Source organism: Mus musculus, chromosome 2 (genome assembly GCF_000001635.26).
Source record: "Mus musculus strain C57BL/6J chromosome 2, GRCm38.p6 C57BL/6J".
NCBI classification, from domain to species: domain Eukaryota; kingdom Metazoa; phylum Chordata; class Mammalia; order Rodentia; family Muridae; genus Mus; species Mus musculus.
This window is the reverse complement of record NC_000068.7, coordinates 168,633,187-168,657,543: the sequence shown is the minus strand read 5'-3', so window position 1 is coordinate 168,657,543 and position 24,357 is coordinate 168,633,187. Positions and strand designations below refer to the sequence as shown.

The 24,357-nt window shown below is 53.2% G+C and overlaps 1 protein-coding gene and 1 non-coding gene across 10 annotated transcripts in view; both read left to right on the top strand.

Annotated features, from left to right (window-relative positions):
• Atp9a (ATPase, class II, type 9A) overlaps positions 1-23,106 on the top strand; it is a 107,933-nt gene extending 84,827 nt beyond the window's left edge. For all 9 annotated transcript variants that reach the window (XM_017315066.1, XM_030246882.1, NM_001289446.1 and 6 more), the window contains 13 exons: positions 3,276-3,368; positions 3,967-4,050; positions 4,806-4,976; positions 7,917-8,015; positions 8,664-8,753; positions 8,845-8,989; positions 9,795-9,859; positions 13,527-13,682; positions 16,849-16,913; positions 17,554-17,662; positions 18,417-18,474; positions 19,840-20,043; positions 22,636-23,106. In XM_017315066.1, coding sequence (XP_017170555.1) covers positions 3,276-3,368; positions 3,967-4,050; positions 4,806-4,976; positions 7,917-8,015; positions 8,664-8,753; positions 8,845-8,989; positions 9,795-9,859; positions 13,527-13,682; positions 16,849-16,913; positions 17,554-17,662; positions 18,417-18,474; positions 19,840-20,043; positions 22,636-22,772 — 1,476 coding nt within the window. In that variant the 3' untranslated portion in view covers positions 22,773-23,106. The remainder of the gene's footprint in view (positions 1-3,275; positions 3,369-3,966; positions 4,051-4,805; positions 4,977-7,916; positions 8,016-8,663; positions 8,754-8,844; positions 8,990-9,794; positions 9,860-13,526; positions 13,683-16,848; positions 16,914-17,553; positions 17,663-18,416; positions 18,475-19,839; positions 20,044-22,635) is intronic.
• Mir7004 (microRNA 7004) lies at positions 16,785-16,848 on the top strand. The gene has a single exon (NR_105971.1). It is a non-coding gene; the product is annotated as a microRNA 7004 (primary transcript).
• Positions 23,107-24,357: the final 1,251 nt, after the last annotated feature.

The following is a 24,357-nucleotide window of genomic DNA, read 5'->3' as shown; positions in this document are numbered from 1 at the left end:
AGCTCAGTGCGTCTCGCTCTAGTGACATTTGAAAGTTGTGACTTTGATAGCTGTCACAATCCAAGAATGGGGATGCTGCTGGCATCTGGTGGCACCTGGTGGCACCTGGCTATATATGTGTTGTACAGAACCTGAGACTTCACCTTCTGCTGTGCTGTGGTCATGGGCCTGTCGCATGCCCGTGACTGTCCCGGTGTCTGCTGGACAGGTTCCATTCAGTTTGTTTGTTTGTTTGTTTTCTCCCCAGTGGGTGGAGGCAGTTGAGACAGAATCTCCTGCTGGATCCCTGGCTTGCCTTCCAGTCCCAGCAACCCTCCTGTGTCAGCCTCCCACCGCCCAAGTGCTAGGATCACAGGCTGGAGCTACTGCCTCTGACTGGGTTGGGCTGTTATCATCTGCTTGCCCAGTAGATCGCGTCCAGCCTTTCAGACTTGGTGTGAGTGAGCTCACGGCGTGCTCACAGCCTGTTCCCACAGTCCCCCTTTCCTCCTCCTCTGTCTGAGAGCGTGCCTCCTGAGGGGTCATGTAAGGTCAGGGAAGCCAGGACTTCTCTGCACATCTCTCAGAAGGAACTGTGTGTCCCACATTGTACTATGCATCCCGTTTAGCGCCCTGTAGTCAGGTGTCAGATAGACTACAAGGGGACAGGGCAACAGGACTCGACCAGCCCATCTCTGTCTGTTTATGGTATCATCTCACCCTAGTATGGGAACACGGTAAACCGGGCGTGAACTGGGTGGGAGGGAATGACTCACAGAGGAGATAATGGCTGGCCTGTTTATATTGGACGGAAAGATGGAGCTGGCCGGAGCCCCTCTGGTAAAGGAAGCTGGGTGGGGGCGACCTTTCCTGCAGCCGTGGTATTTAGCATCACTCTCAGGAAGGGGAAGGGATAAAACCCCCCTTTCATGTTCTCTTGGCCTGCAGGCTATTCTTCCTGGGCAAAGCATGCAATTGACCATACTCAAAATGTAGATACCTCTGCTTGGCCGGGGGGGGGGGGGGGAGGAGAGATTGAATCCATGTCTCCCTGATAGCTGGGCTGTGCTTAAAGGCATTCCAAGATCATCATCATCATCATCATCATCATCTTCTTCTTCTTCTTCTTCTTCTTCTTCTTCTCCTTCTCCTTCTCCTTCTCCTTCTCCTTCTCCTCCTCCTCCTCCTCCACCACCACCATTATTTATTTATTTATTTATTTATTTATTTATTTATTTATTTATTTATTATAAGTACACTGTAGCTGTCTTCAGACACACCAGAAGAAGACATCAGATCCCATTACAGATGGTTGTGAGCCACCATGTGGTTGCTGGGAATTGAACTTGGGACCTCTGGAAAAGCAGTCAGTGTTCTTAACTGCTGAGCCATCTCTCCAGCCCCCAAGATTTTTTTTTTAAAGGAGGAGCTGTACCCTTAGTTCGGGCAGCACATCTTTGTGTGGAGGCCATGGACTGATGTCCGGCATTAGCCTCACTTGCCTTCTACCTGGTTTTTTGAGACAGGTTCTCTCAGTGACCTTGGACCTCCTCCTCCTCATCCACTCACTTAGAAGGACTAGCTAACAGGTGGCAGGACTATCTCTGCCTACCTTCCCAGTGTGGGACTGTAGCTGTACGTCATGGCCAACTTCTACCTCCCTCTCCCTCTCCCTCTCCCTCTCCCTCTCTTCTCCCTCTCTCTAAACTTAGAGAGATAGAGAGATAGAGATATATGGGGATCCAAACTCGGTTCTCAGGTCTTTGTGGTTGTGACAAGCCCTTTACCCATGGGGCCATCTCCTGAACTCCTGTAATTTGTAGTCAGAGGCAGCTTTGTAGGTATCTCTCTGTGGCTTCCCAGTGTAGTAAGATGTATGCACAAAGTGTTGGCTCACTCTGCTCTTCATGCCCAGTGTCCCCGCCTTCGGTCCCCCAGCATCCCTCAGAGGCAGTGTCTCTGCTTCAGTTGCCGAGGTGTGGCACCCGATGACGAGTTCTTGATTGTGTGGCCACCTTGGGCATTCTGGGATATGTGGCAGCACCCGTGGCCTCTCTGCAGCCTACCCACAGAGTTGCAGCAGGAGGTGGTGTCTGTCACATGTTGCCTGTTGTAAATCGGGAACTGAGCCTTTCCCCCCACAGTGGAGTGGATGCTATGTTCCATGCGTTCTTGCTCCGTCCATGGTGGTCAGTACATAGCACTTCCTGTGCACACGTACAGCACTTCCTGCTTGACAGACGAGGGAACTGAGGCAGAGAGAGGAGATACGGTTCACCCAGTGTTCCTGATTTGAGAGCTGGCACCAGGCCAAGTGTTCGATGCCTCTCAGGTCTCAGAGTCAGGAGAACCAAAATATGAGAGGCCATTATCTATGGGTGTGCTCCTCCTGCAGGGCTCTGTGGTGACGCGGGTGTCCAGCCTGTGACCTGTGGGGGGCGCATGAGTCCTAGGCATGGGACCTGGCACATCCTGGGATGACAGTCTCAGTATGGAAAGCAGGTGTGTCCCCAGAGGACACTTCCTAGTGTTTGGAGAGAATATGGCTTGTCACGGGGGTGGGGGGCACTCCTGGCTGCTGGGGGAGGCCCCATCACTGCCTGCCATCCTGCTAGGCCCAGGGTGGCCCCAAATGCAAACAGTGCTGAGGTGCGCAGGGCCCTAAACTGTCTCCCTGTTGTTTATGGAGCACAGTTGGCCGCCGCCTCACAGTGCGTGGGTACAATTGAAACAAGCCTCTGTGTGCGGGTAGTTCCGGTGGGAATGGCAACAACTTCCCAAACAAAGTCTTGGCTCTCTTTGATCTGGCTTTATCACTTAACAGTATTCCCAGTACTCCCAGCTGAGCTTGCTTCTGACTTCCGTGGCCTTTGCCCGAGTGAGCCAACCCTCCCCATGGTGTTTAACTTTAGCCAAGTGTAAGTGCTCTGGGAGGCTGGAGAGATGCTGGAGCAGTAAGAAAATCGGCTTCTCTTTCAGAGGACACCAGTTCAATTCCCAGCACTCACAGGTAGATCAGAAACCTCCGTGATTCCAGGCCCAGGGGACCCAGGTGCACTCTTCTGGTCTCCAAGGTCACCAGGCATAGATGTAGTACTCAGACATCCATGGAGGCAGAACACCCGTGCATACAAAATAAATACATCAAAAATATATATTTAAAAAAAAACAAGCAAAAACTGTTTAAAAGGTCTGGGCTCTTTAAGTGCTCTGCACACTGCCTGTCACGGGAAGCAAGGGAGGCCCGGGGACTGGTGTTCGCCCGCAAGCTCCTCACTTCCTGTGCCTCTTTCCAGGATGAGTCCACGGGGGAAATCACGTTCTACATGAAGGGAGCAGACGTCGTCATGGCTGGCATTGTCCAGTACAACGACTGGCTGGAGGAGGAGGTGAGCCTGGGGTGAGCTGGGGCAGTGAGTTGAAGAAGGGTCTTGGGAGCCTGTACTGCAGAGGCTGAGCCTCGCAGGGGCCAGTGGGTGGGTCTGTGTGGTTGCTTATTAGCTGAGGCTATGGCACTATCTACCTTGGAGGGAGGAGCCCTCAGCTGCAGGCTCACACCCACCATTCAGCACTGAAGTTTCCTCTGGGGGACTGCAGACAAGGTTCTCACAAGGCCAGGAGGGGCACACAGATGGACGGCAGGCCTGGGTGTCTTTCCCATGGAGCCATTTAGCGTGTTCTGTGGCTCCCATGTTTGGGGTGCACACAGAGCAGTGGCAGCATAGCCATGGTTTTGTCCGCCAAGCCGTCCGTCCTTGTGTGTAACCTTACAGCGTGGATCTGGGCATTGGAACATGCTGTGCTGGCCACAGAAACCCATGCGGGTGCGAGGCTCAGCCTCCTGCTTGCCCCTCTGCTGTTCCAGCTAGACGCTTGGCTCTAGGGACTGTAGCTCTAGGGGAAAGCCGTGTGCGGCTTCCCTGGGGCAGTCTCAGACCTGAGCCTCAGCACAGCTCCCTGCTGATCTGGTCGCTGTCTGCTTTGCAGTGTGGCAACATGGCCCGGGAGGGACTACGTGTGCTGGTGGTAGCCAAGAAGTCCCTCACAGAGGAGCAGTACCAAGACTTTGAAGTAAGTGGCTCGTGAGACCTTTGCCTTGCATCCCTGACCCACCTCCTTAGTCACCTCTCCCAGGGACACACCTTCTTGCTCTTCCACCACGGCCTCCTGGTCTTTTTGAGCGCACCAGCTTCCCTGTTAGCACGGGGCCTTTGCACATGCCATTTGCGCAGCCTGGGGCTCACTCATGGCCCGCCTCTTCACTTTATGTTCACACGTTGCCTCTTCAAGAAGCCTTCCCAAGCTACCTGTCACTTTCCGCTCATCTCTCCGGTGATAACCTTTATCATCACCTACTTTAGGAAGGTTTGAAGTAGATCACCTGTTCTTTACCTCCTGTCCTGCCTCTGTCTGTCTGTCTGTCTCAGTCTCATTACTCTTTTGAGACAGGATTTTGCTTGTAGGCCAGGCTGGCCTGGTCTCCTCCCACTTCAGCTTCCTGAGGGCCGAGGTGACTGGTTTGAGCCAGGAGCCAGCCGACTACTTTTGAGCTATAAAATAAGCAGGTTAGAGTTCCGCTCCGCCTCTACTCTGCTGGCTGTTCTCTGCATCTATAGATTATTTCCCCAGTGAAAGGAACTTGTCTGGCTAATGCCTGTGTCTCTGGTACCTGGCACAAGGTGACAGGAATGAGTGCCAGATAAAGGGAGTAAGTGGGTCAGGTTGAAGTCACTCATCTCCAGGAGGCCAATGGTCGCCTTTTAGAGGCCCCGCTGACCAGGGTGGCACGGCACAGTGTGCTGCAGCCTCACCTCTCCACTCCCCAGGCCCGCTACGTCCAGGCTAAGCTGAGTGTGCATGACCGCTCGCTGAAGGTGGCCACGGTGATCGAGAGCCTGGAGATGGAGATGGAGCTGCTGTGCCTGACTGGTGTGGAGGACCAGCTGCAGGCAGATGTCAGGCCCACGCTGGAGACGCTGCGCAACGCTGGCATCAAGGTAGGGCTGCCAGTGACCCAGAGCTCGGCCAGAGCTGGCAGCAGGGGGAAGACCTTCAGCAAGACGTTGAGGGTTGAAGGCCAGTCGTGGTACTGCACGGCTGCTTCTCAGCACATGGGAGTCAGTGGTAGAATCTCAAGTTCAGGGCCAGCCTGGGATAAAGCGAAGAAATGAAGAAGAGAAGAGATGGGAGGCGGACCCATCTCTTCTCAGAGCGCCCCGCCCCTGATGGCCTGGCTTGGGAGAACATTTTTTTTTTTTTTAAAAGATTTATTTATTTATTATATGTAAGTACACTGTAGCTGTCTTCAGACACACCAGAAGAGGGCGCCAGATCTCATTACAGATGGTTGTGAGCCACCATGTGGTTGCTGGGATTTGAACTCCAGACCTTCAGAAGAGCAGTCGGGTGCTCTTACCCACTGAGCCATCTCACCAGCCCCTTGGGAGAACATTTTATATGACTGCTTCTCCTGTCTGGCTAGTGGCTGGCTGTTGCTCTAGCCCAGTGTGAAAGGGGCACCTACCCCACAAGAGCAAACTTCTGTATTCAGCTGCTGTTGGGGTGGAAACAATCCAGACAGCTATCCTGCACGGCCAGTAGAGGGCGTCTGAGGACCAGTGAGCCCTTGAGGGGGTGCCTGAGAGCAGGCACACTCGATCCTGAGAGCAGGCACACTCGATTCTGCAGGTCCAGGCCATTGCTCAGAGGACTTACGTGGCACAGGCTGTCCTCGAACTCCTGACCCTCCCACTTTGTCCTGTGTGCCGGGATTGTACTTGTGTGTCTATTTTTATGTGGTCCTGGGATGGACCTCGGGGGTCTCTCTAGGGGAGCTCTCTACCCAGTGAGCTACAGCCCAGCCCTCAGGGTAGCCTTCTCATTCTTTTTAGTGTGTGTGCATGGTATGTGTATATGCACATGTGTGCTGTGTGTGTATATGTGCACATGAGTGTGGTGTGTGTGTGTTTGTGTGTGCATGTGCTCGCACATGTGTGTGTGTGTATGTGGTGTATATGCACATGTGAGCGTGGTGTATATGTGTGTACATGTGTGTGTGGTATGTGTATATGTGCATGTGAGTGTGGGGTGTGTGTGCGCGCATGTGTGCTCGCACATGTGTGTGCATATGTGCCTGTGTGAGCGTGGTATGTGTGTTTGTCCACAGGCATATGTGCATGTGTGTGTCTGTGCATGCATGCGTGTGTGTGTGTGTGTGTGTGCACATGTGTGTGTGGTATGTATGTGTGGTGTGTGTGTGTATGACTGTGTGTGGGTGTGGGTGCATGCATCCGTGGTGTGTACACACAGAGGAGGACATGAAGCATTTTCCTCTGTCCCTTCCCACCATACTCTCTGGAGACAGGCTCTCTCGCTGACCCTGGAGGTGGACTGCCTGCTGGCAGGCCCAGTAACCCTCCTGTCTCTGTTGCTCCTCTGACCCCAGCACTGTGGTTATAGGCATGCAGGGCTATCTTTGGCTTCCTCCATGGTACCAACACAGCAACCGCTCTTACCTGCCAAGCTGCCTCCCCAGCCTGTCAGCAGGCACAGCACAGACGAATGAGGCTACTATGTCTGGCCACACAGTCAACCCTCTGTAAAGTTGAGGAGTGTGCTCTAGCAGGGGCATAGCCCAGCACATACACTGTGCTCTTACATGGTCAGTTAGTAAGTGCCACATGTGACTGATGACAACAGTGTGCCACGGTAGCACTGGCTGCCCATTAGAGTGAGCTGGGTCCTGACATCACACTGGCTCTTGTACCACTCGGTACCAGGAGAGTGTCAGCTCCATTGTAGTCTTACAGGCTCACTGTCATGTGGGGTCTCAGCCTTCACTGACCACTCCTAGCAACCACATGGCAGTTTACCTTTAATCGCGGGGACTCTGTACCCTCCTCTGGCCTCCAAGGGCACTAGACACTCATAGTTCACAGGCCTCCACACAGGCAAAATACTCATACACATAAATAAAGCTAAATCTTCAAAAGATCAGGGATGGGTGAGGAGCCGGTGGTCCCACAGTAACAGTGGACACTGGGTGGCAGGCCAGCCTCACACGGTGTGTATCTGTGTGTGTGTGTGTGAGTGTGTCTGTGTATGTGTAAGTGTCTGTGTGTGTGTGAGTGTCTCTGTGTGTGTGTGTCTGTGTATGTGTGTGTGAGTGTGTGTATCTCTGTGTGTGTGTGTGTCTGTATATATGTGTGTCTGTGTGTGTGAGTGTGTGTGTGTATCTCTGTGTGTGTGTCTGTGTATATGTGTGTATGTGAGTGTCTCTGTGTGTGCATGAGTGTGCCTGTGAGGTGAAGCAGCTGGCACTGGACCCTCAGGGTCTTAGGAACCTACCCACCTCTGGATCCCTCCTGTCACCCTGTGAGAGACAGGCTCTGTGGGGCACAGATAATTCCATCTGTGTAATCCCCCTGCTCATTCCGCATTGCTCATTCTCTTCCCGGCAGCAAGCCAGTCACTGTGCAGCCAGTCACTTCAGTGTTTTTGCTCTTGAGATGCAGCCCAGGTTGGTCTCGAATTCACAACCCTCCTGTCTCTGTCCTGACTGCTGGGACTACAGACATTTACCAATATATCTACTGCCAATAGTTCACTTTTATTTTATTGTTTTTTTGTTTGTTTTTGAGGTTGTGGGTGTTCTTAATATGTAGCCTAGGCTAGCCCCAAATTCATAGCAATCCTCCTGCCTCAGCCTCCTGAGTGCAAGGATTATAGTTGTGCCCCACCACATCGCATTCCAACTGGCTCTTTCTCCAGCAAACAGTCAGCCTTTGTTTTCCTAGCAGTAGCCCCCAAGGCTGTCTGTGGGGATCACAGGGACTGAGTCTCAAGAGGTTTGGTGTTCTTGTGAGCCTCACTGCTCCAAGGGACAGGCCGGCTTCAGAGCCCCAACCTTCAGGACTGTTTGCCTGCTGTGATTTCAGGTTTGGATGCTAACAGGGGACAAGCTGGAGACAGCCACGTGCACAGCCAAGAACGCACATCTGGTGACCAGAAACCAAGATATCCATGTTTTCCGACTGGTAAAGCATCGCGCTGGGGCCCTGTGGGGTGAAGTTGTGTTTGTCCTGTGACCTGTAACCTGGGATGAGCCTCTAAAGGGAGGAGGAGCAGCCACTGGTGGCCTCGGGTGGCGGTGTAGGTTACTGAATGGCTGGGGGACCCAGGTGAGCATCTCTTCAGCTCGTGCCATGGGACTCCACCACGCAGCCTTGCACTCTTGAACTCCGACCCTTTTGTGCTCTGAGTAGCAGAGGAAAGTTAGGTCCCGGAGCTGCTTTGGGCATTGCCAGTAGCCAAGCGTGCTGGCCAGAGCCCATAGCAGCGGCTGTGGTAAAAGGTGATACAGGGCCACTCTCCAAGGCTCTGTTGCACAGCTCCTGACTGACAGACACGTCCCGGCTTCTGTCTCCCCGAGGTACAAGGTTGAGAGTAAATTCAGGGGGTCCTCATGGCCCCTGTCCCCATCAGACTGTGTGCAGATTTTAGTCCTTGGAAACTTGCAAAGGATGAGAGGCATCATATGAACAGGCTCCAGGGCCCACAGCATCCTTTAGTTATAGCTGGTGACAGGAAGGAAGGGTGTTGTCTACACAGCTCTTAGAGGCCAGTGCCATCTTGTCTGGCCGTTTCCAGAGAGCCGAACCTTCTCCACCTCTGTCCCCTTTCAGGTGACCAACCGCGGGGAGGCCCACCTGGAGCTGAATGCCTTCCGTAGGAAGCATGACTGTGCCCTGGTCATCTCTGGAGACTCCCTGGAGGTGAGCGCTGAGCACTTAGGCTATGGGCTGCAGGGAGGTTGTCGCCATCGCCTGACCCTGTCCCCTGCTCCCACCCTCACCTCTTGCCCAGGTTTGCCTCAAATACTATGAGTACGAGTTCATGGAACTGGCCTGCCAGTGCCCGGCTGTGGTGTGCTGCCGCTGTGCCCCAACCCAGAAGGCCCAGATTGTTCGGCTGCTCCAGGAACGCACCGGGAAGCTCACCTGTGCAGTAGGTAAGCTTGCCTGGGTGTGAGGAGGAGCCCCTAGAGAGGAGGAGCCCACTCACCCGGGGAAAATTTCAGGCTTGCTTGGGTGGTGGCAATCAGTTGCCCGAGGCCCTGCCTTGTGACATCCTGTCCTGCAGCTGCTCTGAGCTTTCCTTTTCACAAGGAGCCTGAGTTCTGCTGCTGTGAGTCAGACTCCTAGGCCTCTTGGCTTAGGTAGCAGACACTTGGCTGCAGACACTGCTGCTCTTGTTAGTGTATCCTTCGAGAGAAAGGAGACCAAACGTGCCAAAAGGGAAGGGTCTTTGCATACAGCAGATGACCACGGCATTCCAGAGGGGGTGCGGACCCCATGCTGAAGTTCAGATCCGGGTTCAACCCTCTCAACCCGATGGTCACTGACTGATGCCCTGTGGCTTCCTTTACCTGCTTGCGCCTTCATTCGCACCTCAGCAGGATGGGGACGGTGGTGGCAGCCTTCTCATCCAAGTGTGCAAAGACGAAAATATGGGGAGTGCTTCCTGGGGACACCTGTGGGCCGGTTACCAGTGGCAGTAGCCATCATCTTGGGAGGAGGGCCTGCGGTGGTTGTAGATGCTGGCCCCTGCCACTGCTTAGCGTTTGACCCTGGCAAGCCACCTGGTCTCCGACACATAGTCTCTTTTGAGAGTGGCTGGATGCATTGTGCGAGACATAGTCCACACTCAGTGGAAGGCAGGTCATGGATCATCACTGTGAGAACGCCGAGTGTGAGCCGTCCCTCTCACATATCTCCACATTTCTACCTCTCCTCTGTGTTCTGTGTGCTGCACAGGGGACGGAGGCAATGACGTCAGCATGATCCAGGAATCCGACTGCGGCGTGGGCGTGGAGGGCAAGGTGAGTGTGGGGGCATCCACTCTGCCTCCCTAGCGCGAGTTTTCTAGTCAGTTTTCTTCTTGTTTTCTTTCATTCTTTTATTTGAAGTGCAGTCTCATGTATCCCAGGCTGCTGAGGGCGACCATGAACTGCAGATCCTCCTGCTTCTCCGAGGCTCGTCCTGCCACGCTGTCTGCGTGTGGTTCTGGGGGGCGGAGGGGAGGCGGGGGGTCACCCCATATCCAGAATCTGCACAGATTTCTTAGGTGTAGGTTTAAGGAGCATGATTGAGCGAGCTGCGGTGGTTCACGCCTCTAATTCCGGTGCTTATGTAGTAGAGGCGAGAAAGTTGTGGCCAGTTCCAGCCAGCTATAGCTCACAGAGCGAGACTCTTATCTCAGAAAACCCAAAAGGAGGTGGGGGCAGGGGGAGGCGTGGGGGCGTGGGGCGTGGGCCTGAGAGGAGCTCAGGCCTGGTTAAAGCGTGGGCTGCCGCTGTAGCAGAGGACTGCATTTTGGTTCCCAGATCTAGCAGTTCACACTCACAGCCGCCGTAATTCTAGCTCCAGGGAACCCAGAGCCCTCTTCTGCCCTCAAGGGCAGTGTGGTTTGTGCACATACCTACCCCCACGAAAGCGAGCACACACACACACACATGCACGTACGCACGCACAATTAAAGATAAAAACAAATCTCTGAATCCTTTTATTGATTGCTAGATACAAAAAGAACTTTTTCCCTTCTGTTAAAATTTACATCGTGATTCCTTTGGGTTCCACCATCTAAGAGCAGTGAGTACTCAGCTCAGTGGAAGTAAATAAGTGAAGGTAGGCCCACCCTGCCTCTTAGCTGCACCCAGCCAGTAACACTGGGTGGTCTTCCTTCCAGAAGGACTTTCCGCGCAGTGCTGGTTGTGGGTGTGTGTGTGTTTGTCATAGATGCTGTCTACACATACTTTACCCATGTATATATATTATCTTCATGTATACTTTTAAATTAACAACACACCACACACTCCATCATGCAACTCGCTTCTGTCTGCTACATCTTGGATTCCTCTCTCCAGCCGAGACAGGACAGCTCTTGCTTCTAATTCTCAGTCTAATTTATTGTTATGTTTCAGAAATCTCTCACCTGGTGCTTTTACCTCACCAGCTCTCTGCTCGGGAGCAGGCTTGTTATCAAGGCTGTCGTCTCTGAACCGTCCGTGGCAGCATCCTTCTTACCGCATCAGCACTCATCCTGAGTGATGCGGATTGGTGCTTGGGCCTGACTTAAAGGCTTTGGTCCCAGTTCAGCAAAACTCAGTGCTGTAGCCTTCTGTTTTGAAAAAGTGTCACGTTGACCTGGGAGTGTGGCTCGTGGGTGAGAGAGCTTGTGCTGCAAGCGTGGGGACCTGGGGTCACATCCCCTGCACCCACATAAAACACGGAGCAAGTTCAGGTGCACTTCTATCTCTTAATACTGGGGGGCAGAGACTGGTGGGTCCCAGGGGCTCACTGGAGCACCCGCGTGGCCTAAGCCGCAGGCTGTCTGCTTCACTGAGGCCCTGGGTCACTGCAGTGCCACGGAGAGAGAGAAAGCAAGCTGCTTAGTGTGCTGCTGCACTGGAGGGGTGTGCATGCGCATGGGCATGCGTAGCTGTACACTCAGATACACACAGACACATGTGCACACATGCGCACATACGTGTTCATGGGCATGGACATGCATAGCTGCATACTCAAGTACATATATACACATGCGCACACACACACACTCTAATTATATATAGGTTTTTTTGTTTTTTGTGGTTTTTTTTTTTTTGTTTTTTTGAGACAGAGTTTTTCTGTGTAGCCCTGACTGTCCTGGTGCTCACTTTGTAGACCAGGCTGGCCTCGAACTCAGAAATCCGCCTACCTCTGCCTCCCAAGTGCTGAGATTAAAGGCGTGCACCACCACGACCGGCTTATATATAGTTTTAAATGTCATTTGTTGGGGAAATTTGTACTCTGGCAGTGAGCACCATCAACCTTCCCTTCCTTTCTGCTGCCCCATGTCTACTCTCTCCCCCTCTGGACCCTTCCTGTCCACCCCCTCCCCCTCTGGACCCTTCGTGTCCACTCTCTCCCCCTCTGGACCCTTCCTGTCCACTCTCTCCCCCTCTGGACCCTTCGTGTCCACTCTCTCCTCCTCTGGATCCTTCGTGTCCACTCTCTCCCCCTCTGGACCCTTCCTGTCCACCCCCTCTCCCTCTGGACCCTTCCTGTCCACTCTCTCCCCCTCTGGACCCTTCGTGTCCACTCTCTCCCCCTCTGGACCCTTCGTGTCCACTCTCTCCCCCTCTGGACCCTTCGTGTCCACTCTCTCCCCCTCTGGACCCTTCCTGTCCACTCTCTCCCCCTCTGGACCCTTCCTGTCCACTCTCTCCCCCTCTGGACCCTTCCTGTCCACTCTCTCCCCATCTGGACCCTTCCTGTCCACTCTCTCCTCCTCTGGACCCTTCCTGTCCACCCCCTCTCCCTCTGGACCCTTTGAAAGTAGACTGCACACATTTCATGTTAAATACTTCACAGGGGCCTTAAGAAGTAGCATCCCCCTGCATCAGCACAGCAGCTGTGCTCTACCCTCCTACCCCACCCACCGGGCCCTGGGCCTCAGATGTAATGCTGACCTAATGATTCATGGGCATTTTGCCCGATTGTCCCCAAAATGTCTTTGTAGCTTAAGAACAAAAGAAGCTCCAGGAAATAATCAAGGCCCTGGGTTCCCCTTATTAGCGTGCGTGCGCGTCTCTTTAATCTTCTCTAATGTAAAACACTTCTCTGATCTTTTTTTTTTTTTTTTTTTGAGGAGTGTTTGATATTTATGCCATCAATACAGACTGCATTTATTCATTTGTTTACTTAATTAATTTATTTATTTGGATGTGAGTATATGTGTATATGTGTGTGTATGTGTGTGTGTGGCCCAGCGCTCACGTGGAAATCAGGGGACAATTTGTGAGACTCCGTTCTCTCCTTCAGTCATGTGGGTCCCGGGTCACCATCTCTGACCGTCAGGCTCAACAGCAAGCGCTTTTTTACCTGCTGAGCCACCTTGCTGACCCTACATTGATGTTTCTGAGATATTCAGAATGTCAGTGAGTCCTTGGGTCAGCTCCCTCTGAGTGGCCCGTGTGGCAAGAGTGTTGGGGGGGAATGGGAGGGAACACGTATTTTCTGGGTCACATGGTTAGGTACCGCTGTCCCTCTCTATCCATACCGTTGTCAAACACCTGCCCTTTAAAGCATGAATGCACTGTGCGAGTGCACTGTGCGCTGTCCCCACATGAGCGAGCATTCAGAAACGTTCCAGAATGTTCTGCCATTGTGACCGGCATCCGTCTTTCCCTGGTTTTACTCGTCAGGGCCCTAAATGTTATAAAGCACCTATTGGACGGTTTTTTCCTTCTTCTCATACACACTGGGGGTGGGGGTGAACTTAATACCAGATTCATCTGACCTCCAAATTACAACTCTCCGTGATTTAGTATGTTTTCTATTTAAGTAAATTCCTCTTTTTAAATCAAATTTGACTTGGACCACCAACTGTGTGTAGCCTGAAACCAGAGAGTCTCGTTATTGGATGTCTTCAAAGGTCTCCTTGTCATGTCCTGTTGTTTCAATTAAAATGAGAACGGCGCCCTGACCTCTGTGTGCCGATTGCAGGAAGGGAAGCAGGCCTCGCTGGCAGCGGACTTCTCCATCACCCAGTTCAAGCATCTCGGCCGCTTGCTCATGGTGCACGGTCGGAACAGCTACAAGCGCTCGGCGGCCCTCAGTCAGTTTGTGATCCACAGGAGCCTCTGCATCAGCACCATGCAGGTACGCCTCGGCTGGTACCTCCCAGAGTCACCTCTTCACACGTGCACACAGACACGCTGCCCAGGTGGGCGGCAGTCTGTACCTTTTCACATGGGCGTGGCACCCAGGTAGGCAGGCAGCTGGCATCTCTCACAGGTGCAGACAGGCACACTGCCCAGGTGAGTAGGCACCAGGTACATTTTTTTGGGTGTACATGTGGGCACATTGCCCAGTTTGGGTGAGCAGCTGGCACCTCTGCATTGGCTCACAATTGGGGCATATTGCCCAGGTGGGTGGCAGTTGGCCCAGGTGCCCAGGTGCTCGTAACAATCATTATCATGGAAAACCCAGCAGTTGGACAGTGCTTTGGAGTTGTGGCCCCACCGGGCCAGTCCGTCCTCCACCTGGCTGCACCCCAGCTGATAGCATTTACTAGGCCCCCACCTCACTGTTGCTTCCTCAGAGGGAGAGGCGGGGTCACAGTCAAACAAATGCCCTGGCTCCACAGGGCCAAGGAGTGGCAACCACATCGGAAGAATAAATGTGGTGTTTGAGACAGGGGTCTTGCTTAGTAACCCAGGCTAGTGTGTGTGTGCAAGTATGTGATCCTCCTGCCTCAGCCTAAGTGCTGGATTATAGTCACATGCCACCACTCCTGATTTTAACTCACCTTTCTCGAGTGCATCCTATACCCTGTCTATTGACTAAGTGTTTGTAATGTAGTCCGTATCTCCTGTCTTCCTCACGCTAGCCGAGCCCATTTTACAGGTGGAAAGGCCGAGGCTGAATCTGTGTGAAATCTGTGCATCCTAGGGCGCCTGTATTTCAGACTCTAACCTTGCAGGGAAAGGGTTTCCCACCCCAGCCCTTCTACAGGCCTTATGGTGAAACACTTGAGTTTGGTGATAGGAACATTTGAGTCCTGTCTCTTTTTTGCCTTTGCCACCAAGGACCTGTAAAGGCTGTGGACACACCATTTCCGACTGCAGCCTGACCTTTCCACCCATGAAGTGAACTGGTAGGGTCTGCCTTGCCCTTGAACTTGGCACTTGGAAAATAAGAGTTCAAGCCGAAGGCATCTTCGCCATCATCAGTAAACCAAGCAGGACATTTCCTGGACGTAAGGCAGACTGGCGTGATGGCTGAGTGGGTGAAGGTGCCTACTGCCAAGCCTGATGACGTGAGCTCAGTCCCAGAACCCCCATGGGAGGAGGGAAAGCTGACTCCCACAGATGCCCTTTGACCTCCATTCCAGTTCTGTGGAAAGCTCATGGGCACAAAAAGCACACACACACACACACACACACACACACACACACAGATGTAGTTTGTAGAAGTGTGTGGCTGTATGTGGAAGGCAGCTCACCATGTTAGAGGTGCCTGCCCCGCCTCACATGGGAGCCCCCTCTGGCCCGTGCAGAAATGGGGAGATGTTCTAAAGCCGCACAGCTGCCGCGGATCATCAGGCTGCATCTGTACTCTTAATTTATGCTAATCCGTCATCAGACAGTTATGCTAATTCTCCAACGAACCAGGCCGTGCTGTGGTTTTAATCACTGGGCGATTAATGATCATGTCCTTGAACGTATACACAAAAGCAGACAGATGGGCTAGCATCTGTGCTACCTAGGCAATTCTTATTGGTAGCCACCCAAAGGTTCTGGAAGGTTCTGAAGCGAGGCTGGCCCTGTTCCTTGTGCTTTAGCCCCTGTCTGTGACATCGCACCTCACCGGGATGCACACTGATGAACAAGACAAGTGCATTATTTCCCGTGAGCACCCTTGTCCACATGCAGGCTTTAGGGCTGGTGTAAAGGCTGCTGTATGGGAAAGCGCTCTGAGGCTGGTTTATAGAATAACCCGGCTCTGCCCAGTCATGCAGTCCAGCTGAATGAGAAGGCACTGCAAGGTGACTTCCCCATGCTGAGGGTGTGAAAGTATCAGAGGAGCCGGGTGGGCTTCCTGTGGCTGTGGTGTTCAGCAGTGAGCGCTGCAGCAAGTGGGGCTTTCCCCATGCCTTCGCTCTGCACCTTAGTACAGGGAGAGTCGTTGGCCTGCCCAGCCGGCCGCAAAGGTCCAGCTTCTCTTGACGCTAAGGATTGTTTGGTTTGGTTTGGTTTGGTTTTTGATTCTGGGTCTTATGTATCCTGGGCTGGCCTCAAATTCTTTATGTAGCAAAGACTGATTTTGAACCTTCGAGCCCCCTGCCTCCACTTCAGAAACGCAGGGATCACAGTATGTGCCACCATACCTGTCCCAGCTACATTTTTACAAATAACTTTAACTCAGCACTCCCATCATTCTTGGGCTTACACTAGGTCAGCGGTTCTCAACTTTCCCAATGCTGCAACCCTTCAGTAGAGTTCCTCGTGTTGCGGTGACCCCTGATCGGTAATTCTGCTACTGTTAGGGGTCATAATGTAAATATCTGATATGGGACCTCTAAAGGGGTCGTGACCTCCAGGCTGAGAACTGCTATCTAAGAGGGAAGCTCTTGGAAGCCACAGTGCCTGCCTTAAGGTGTAGATGTCAGGATCTGGGAGGCATCCGCAAGCGCTTGGCCTCCCCAGCAGGTCTTCCCAGCATGCACTGTTGGCCAGAGTTAGAAGTTCATACTCAGGTGAGAGCCGCTTAGAAGTCCTTTCTCATTTGAAACACTAGTCAGTCACGTGCTGTGAAAACATTTCTTTTCTTACGTATGGCCCGAGGGCACAGCTCACCCAGTAGATAGGAGTTAACAGTAATGTCTTCCACCCGGCCTCTGAGATGGCCAATGTGGAAACATCGGTAGCTGTGTCCCCAGCTTGGTTTCAGGGCACATGCTTGTAGTTCTGAGCTGTTGGGAATGTAGGCTCCTTAGGCAGGACCTGGCTTGACTCCCAAAGGGCCACAGTGACTTCAGGTCCTGGGTGTGAGGCCTTCCCAACCCCAGCACATGGGGCACTGCGTACACACAAGAGGCTGAGTCTGGCTGTGGATGCTCAATTCTTCTGACTTGTCACAGCTGAGCTATGTGCTCTTGGACCAGCCTCTGACCCTCTCTGGGTCTCCATCATGGAGATGATGGAATAGTTCAGACTCCCTAGGGTGTTGAGGGCCACAGGAATCCCTGTAATAGACACATGACCTTCCGTGGATGAGGCCTGTGCCGTGACTCTCAGTGACACCCACTCCCTCCTTCACGCAGGCTGTCTTCTCGTCTGTGTTCTACTTTGCATCCGTTCCTCTCTACCAAGGCTTCCTGATCATTGGGTAAGTAAGGCATCGCAAAGGAGCGCTCCACTGTCTCTCACATCCCGAAACCATCCCACAGGGAGAGACACAGACACAGTCTCTGTGGCGCCTTGCTTGGCATCTGGATTTGAGACTCCTTGCATTAACAACACTTAAGCACTCTCACCAGATGGGGCACATAGTTATATACACACACATGCACACAGCAGATAGGCACACACATACAAACATACCACACACATACATATACACCACATACACACAACACACATACACACAACATACACATACACCCCCCCACATCACATATATACACCACACACACACACACACACACCCCACACATCACATACCACATACACACTACATAGCACTTACACCACACACACCACACCACACACACCACACACCTTATCTTCTCTTCCCCATTCTGCCTCTGTCCTTGGCACTGTTATAATACACACAGCTCTCCTGTTTAGTAACATAGAGAATAGAGCAGAGATAAATTCTCACCTCTGTCTTATATCTTGAATCTCTAGTGCTAAGACCTGGGCGTGGTGCATGATGGGCCAGCAGTGGACAGGCGGGCAGGAGGGAGGTGGCACCCTCCGCAGAGGCGGGAATGGTGAGCAGGGTCTTATGGTTGCTGTTCCTCCAGGTATTCTACCATCTACACGATGTTTCCCGTGTTCTCCCTGGTTTTGGACAAAGACGTGAAGTCGGAAGTCGCCATGTTGTATCCTGAGCTCTACAAGGACCTGCTTAAGGTTCCCCAGCCCCCCTCCCCCCTCCCCACTGCCTTCCCTTCCCCTTCCTGCACACTTGCTCCCCCTGTCTGAGGGGCAGAGGCATGGGGGCTTGCTTGCTCTGGGGTGGAAGGTGTAGGGTTATGCAGGAATGACCAGTGCAGACTGCCAACAGCGTGTGTTTCTGAGGAGTCGCCAGGCCTGCTCTGCAGCCACCAGCGGCCAGCCATGCTCCTGGAGGTCTCTCTGACACTGCGCCTCCTAAGAGGCAGGGACTTCTGTTTGCACGTGGAGGGCTTCCTTTTGCTGTTTTTGTTTTGTCTGTACAAGCCCAGGGCCTTGAGAGTGCTAAGTAAGCAACCTTCCACTGTGCTGCCTTCTCCGCTGGCCTGGCGCAGGCTGAGTAGACCAGGCTGGCCTGGAACTCACAAAGATCCACCTGCCTCTGTCTCCTGAGTGCTGGGATTAAAGGTCGCCCACCCCAGCTTTCTTCTCCAGTGATCTCATTAAGTTGCCCAGGCTAGTCTCGGACCCACCACCCTCCTGCTTTAGTGTTCTTAGCGTAGCTTACAAGACAGGCATATACCAACTCTGGGTTCTCTTTGAAAGATGGCATTTTTATTCCATATCAACTGGGTGGGGGTAGAGAGAAGGGAACTTTGTGAGTATCTGTGATAAAAGCTGGCAGTGGGTAGTGGAAAGAGTCCCAACGAGGCTGACCACAGCAAGCCTCCAGCCTCCGTCCTAACCTCTGGTCTTTCTGTTTCTCATGCAGGGGCGGCCACTGTCCTACAAGACGTTCTTAATTTGGGTGTTAATCAGCATCTATCAAGGTAGGTGGGGTGGGGGAACGAAGCTTGTCCTCTGCTTTTTAACCTTGACTTTCAAGGGAAGCGGGCGGTTATGGAGAGAGGAGCTGGGACCTAAGAGAGCAGGGAGTGCGGCACAGCAGGGGTCTGCAGTGCAGCATGGCTGCTTCTTGGCCTAGCAAAGCCAGAGAGAAACCTAAAGAGTCCAGGCTCACTTCCCCTCAACAGAAATATGCAAGCACAAAAGGGTTTGAGTCTTGACCATGTGGGACAGAGCACAGGAACACCAGTCACACACACACACACTCACACACACACACATTCACACACACACACACTCACATACACACACATTCACACACACACACACACACACACACACACACACACACACACACACACACACACAAAGATACCCCAGGTCACTAACAAAGCTCATGGGCTGGCAAGATGGTTCAGTAAGTGCCGGTGCTTGCTGCCAATCGGACAAACTTGAGTTCCATCCCTGGAACCCACATGACTGAGGAGTACCAACACCCCAAACTGTTGACCCCACACATCTACCATGCTGTGCGCATGTGCAAGTGTACCCCCCCCCCACAAACACAAGAAGAGCTTGCTTAAGCTGCTTTTTCTAAGAATATCTAAGCTCCCCAGGTGTGTTCATTTTCTCTCTCCCTCTCTCCGAATTCTCTCTGTGTGTTTCATAGCACAGTCCTGTTTTTGTGCCCCAGTCTCTCTGTTTCGAGGCGGACACATGTAACTTACTAGTGAACATGAGTGCTGGCTTATGTCCTTCCTGTTTTTAACCCCTGTGGGTGACATACTCAAAAGTGTTCAGAGCCCAGAACTTTGAAGGGGATGAGGCGGTTGGTGAGACATTTCTTTGGCATTTGAAGCTGTGTCAGAGCATAAGGCATGCATCGGTCGAAAGACTGATCCTCTCTCCTCCATCCTCTCTCCTGCCTCCTGCATCCTCACCGTGTTTGTAAAGGCAGTCACAGGCTGGGTTGCAGTTCCCTTGCAGAGTGCATGTCTAGCACAAAGAGAGTCCTGGATTTGATCCCCAGCACCACGTGAGCACGGTGTGGCAGCTCACACCTGACATCTCAGCACAAGGGAGGCGGAGGCAGGAGGATTAGAAAGTCAGGGCTAGCTACGGCTTCGTGAAACCCAGCTCTGAAACACAGAGATCGTAAACATAAAGGCAGTGATTAATTTCCATGGCAGTTCCTTTTTCTGTGAGTCCCTTGTCCAGGTGACAGTGAAGCTCTGTCACTAGGTGCTGCCCCTCCCACCCTCACCTCAGACTAGCGAGGCCAAAAGCTCCAGGGGTGGCAGCTGGGCAGCAGATAGACCGCCTCCAATTGCTGTCTGTGGTGTTTGCAGGGAGCACCATCATGTACGGGGCGCTGCTGCTGTTCGAGTCGGAGTTTGTACACATCGTGGCAATCTCCTTCACATCCCTCATCCTCACTGAGCTACTGATGGTGGCGCTCACCATCCAGACGTGGCACTGGCTCATGACAGTGGCCGAGCTACTCAGCCTGGCCTGCTACATTGCCTCCCTGGTGTTCCTCCATGAGTTCATCGGTAAGACCCCGGGCCTTCGCCCCAGGACAGAGGTGTCCTCTCTTATTTCAGATCGTCTACTGTGTAGACCAGGCTGGCCTCCAGCTCATAGAGAGCCTCTTGCCTCTGTCTCCCTAGCGCTGGGATTGAAGGTGTGCTCTGCCACATCTGGCAAATGCCTGCTCTGCCACATCTGGCAAACTCCTGCTACTAACTCCACAGAGCCAGCTGGCTTAGGAAGGGGTGGGGTGGGGTCTCTAATGAACCCATCAAGTCAAGCACAGTGGGCTGCTCTATCAGTGAGCTCTGTACCTTCAGACTTAACTAACTGCTGATCCAGACTATTTGAATGAAAACATGTCTGTGCCAGACATACAGAGACTCGTGGTTTGCTCATCTAGCAAAGTCTAGCAACTGAGTGCACAGAGCTTGCTGCCTCCCGTCTCCTGGGCCGCTGGAGGGGCTCAGCAGGTACAGAGTGCGGATAAGGACCAGAGCCTTTGTGGAGTCTTATCTTCTGAGAGCCAGCGCACCGCCCCCTTCCCGGGTACAAAGGGATGGCTGTGTGTGCTGTGCTTTTCCAGTGACTGTCCTGGGATATGGAACATCTTCAGGGATAAATAACAAAGGAGTTTCCTAGGACATGAGCAATGCAGCCTCCTTAGCCTCGTGGCTTTTAGTCCTTTCTTTTACTTTTTTGGGTCAAGAGTCCCTTGGGTCCCATGAAACCTCAATCAGAAACTCAATCTTCGTGCATGAGTACAATGTGGCCCTCCAGTACCCGGAAACCTGGGCTGATCCTGCCCCAGGCAGCTCTCCTGTCCCCGTAGTCCTCTCTAGGGGCCACCGTAGGCTCCATGAGAACTACTACTGTCACAGCTGGCTGAGAGGTGTGACACTCACCCTGCCTGCTCTGGGCCACAGTGGCAGGGCAAGTGACCTTCTGCTCAGAGGGTGCAGGACACGTGTGGGAACATCCTGTGGGCACGGGAGGCTGATGAGATCAAAGCTGCAGAGAGAGGACCAGGGTGAGGCGGGAGGGAGCCAGGCAGACCCCAAGTGATCCGTACTCTGGGAGTTTGTAGACTAAATGGTGTGGAGGGGCATGGGGAAGAGGAGTCCAGCATTGGGACAGCAGGGGAAGGGCACAGGGAGGAGAGGTTGTCAAGGGGAGTACTGGGGAGCAGGGACAGCACGGGAGTGGGGACAGTGGGGAAGGGAATTGTGGGGCAGTTTGGACAGTGTGGGAACAGCTGCAGCCCCGACCTGTCTCTGGCTCCCCCCAGTATAATTCTAGAATGGACCCAGTTCCAGCAGCCCACCATTCTCTCTGCTGGGCATCCTTGCCACTCAGCCAGACTTAAACTTCTGGGCTGTGAAGTCCCAGGGGGCTGTGTCAATCCCAGGAGTCCAGTAGAGAGAGTCTGTATTCCAGACTGTCCGAGTAGGACCAGAATGAGCTCAGACACCCCTAGGGCACAGCTTGGCTTCAGGCGGCTTCCCTGCCCTCCTGCGGTCCAGATGGCAGGTCCACCCCTTCAGACACTTTGCACTTGGTTACAGGGGGCATGGGGAGGCCTGCAGGAGGCCGGCGGCTTTTGAGAGGGTCACGTGAGACAGCCACCCCCAGGGCAGTGAGGTCATATCCGTGCCACAGTGTCACCAACAGACACGGCTAACAGTTAGTACTGAAGGAGGCAAATGGGAGGGAATAGTATGCCAAGGTTCCGTAGAGGGACATTCAGAGTATCCCGGGGACACCTTTGCTGCAGGCTCTTCTCCCAGCCTTCTAGTTCCCGTGAAGTGAAGCCACCAGTGAAGATAAAAAGAGCATCACCTTGGAAAGGGTGACACAAAGGGTGACACTAGTTGACACTGGTCTCTGTTCAGAGAGTTTCCTAAACAGTTAACTATGCGCCCAAGGGTCTGGGTCTGCTGTAGTGCAGAGGTGTGGCCCCTGCCTGCCTGGGGAGCCTCAGGTGGCTTTGGAAGTTGAACAGGTAGATGGAAAGGTATAGAAGTGGGTCCTGAGCCCAGCACATAGTAGGTGCTTCACTGGTGACATCCTCCCTTTTCACACTGTGCTCAAGACTAGGAAGGGCGTATGCCTGCATGCCCTGTGTGGCGTCCACAGCTTCCTCCCCTCCCAAGCTGCCCAAAGCCCCTGACTTCTCCACGTCCAGCACAGGACAGAGCACCCTGCTTTGAGCAAGCCTGATCTCACCAAGTGGTCTCTGCCCACCTTGCCCTGTGGATCCCTCTCCTGGCTTTTTGTGGTGTCACAGAGCCCGGACAGCCATTGATGGCAAAGCCATGCATTGAATGTCACTTTCTGTGCTCTGGGGCTTAGAAGAAACTAATTGTCATTTAGAATCAAAAACACCTGTGGGAATGTGTTCCGGAAGGGCCTTGTCCTAGCTGCTGAAAGTTAACGTTTCACCCAATGTGGGGGGCAGGTAGGGGAGGGAAAGGGAATGAGGGCCACATGTGCCGCAGCCCATGGCAGGCCCTCTGCAGAAGAGAACGTGGGGCGGGGGACACAGAAGGCTTTCTTTGGTGGCCTCGGGTACATCTTGTAGAATGCTCCTGTCATGCCCCTCTTCATACTTACAGATGTCTACTTCATTGCCACCCTGTCATTCCTCTGGAAGGTGTCCGTCATCACCTTGGTCAGCTGTCTCCCCCTCTATGTCCTCAAGTACCTGCGGAGACGGTTCTCCCCACCCAGCTACTCGAAGCTCACTTCCTAAAGCTGCAGGGCTGCCTCGGGCAGGGCCTCCGGCCTCCGGCGCTCTCCCAGGAGGAGGTCAAGTTCCACACGCACGAGCCGCCTCAGCTGGACGGTGCAGTCATGGCTGGCACATGAGGCTTCGCTGAGGCGACACTGGGCACCTAATGGGGATGGAACATTGGTGGAACCGGAGGGAGGGGCCTGAGAGCTGTACCTATCAGAACCTTGGGTGCTAAGCTGTGCTGAGGGGGAAGACGTGGGACCGGATGGCCCGTCTGAGGTTTGTGGGGTCACTGTGCAAGCTTCCTTATGGTTTGAACCTCTTGTCATGTGATAAAAGTCTCTGTCTCGAAGGTTGCAGGCTTTTCATTTTTAATCAGTCTTGTCACAGGTGCGTTCTTCACTTCGCTCTTGCCCTTAAGAAGGCACACGCCTTCCCTGGTCCCAGCACTCGGGAGGCAGAGGCAGGCAGAACTGAGTTTAAGACCAGTTCAAATGGAGGGAGTTTCCGTCCACCGTCCAGGGCCTCATAAATCCTATCTCAAAAAAAAAAAAAAAAGTGTTTCAGAAAAATACAAAATACATGCTCGGAATCCTCAGGAGGCTGAGGCAGGGGCATAGCTGTAAGTTTGAGGCCAGCCTTGTCTACTTAGAATCAGGCTAGTCAAGGTTTGTAGTAAAACTGCTGTAATGTTCGCACGTACATTCACACAAACATACTCCAACACACACACATGCACACACAAACACACACATGCATACAAAACATATGTGCGCCCGTGCATGCACACACACAGGAAAAGTAAAAACACAACACTGTGTAGATGGAGGAGGAGGAAGAGGGTGCGACTTGAAGATTTGTCTTGAAGCCCTCCTCTCAGGAGGGAGAAGCTGAGTCCCTTTGGACAGCCCCACCCTGTGGAGCTGCAGGGACCCCACAGCATGAGGAGGAAAGGCTAAGGAGGGCGAGATGGTGCTGGTGGCTGCACCTAGGCGCATCCACTCTGACAGCCTGCAGTCGCCCTTGAGTTGACTGCTCCTACCACCTCATAAAACAGCCCCAGTGGCGTGACCCTACTGCTGACAGCCAGTGGCCGGAGCGGACACTTTGAGCGGAGTTGCTGTAACTGGAAGTAGCAGCCGACAGCCCTTTAATGTGTCGACAGCGAGATAAGAGCTCTCTTCATTGTTTAGACAACATGGCTGCTGTGACTCAGATACTCTGAAACGGGGTGGAGAGGTCAGGGCTTGGGGACAGTCTCTTCCCCACCAGCCTGTTTCCTGAGAGGAGGGGGAATTACAGAGGGAGGATCCAGCGGAAAAGCAGAGGCTTCTCCTAGGCTTGTCCTCCGTGGGCAGCGGTTCCCAGGAGGAGGCTGAGGGGAAGCCAGGAGTGGTGTCTTCCTCAGCCAGCAAGGCCAGTGTCACCCTGGAGATAAGGCCTTTTATCTTGCTCTTCATTACCTCTTGACCGCCTTTTAGCTCTTGTGCTTTGCCAGTGTTTTCCATTCCACTGTAGCCATTTCTCCTGGAAAGCAGAGGTGTCCAGGGAAGGTGTGTCATGACATGTGAGTGACAAACAGGTCAGGAATGAGGTCATGGCC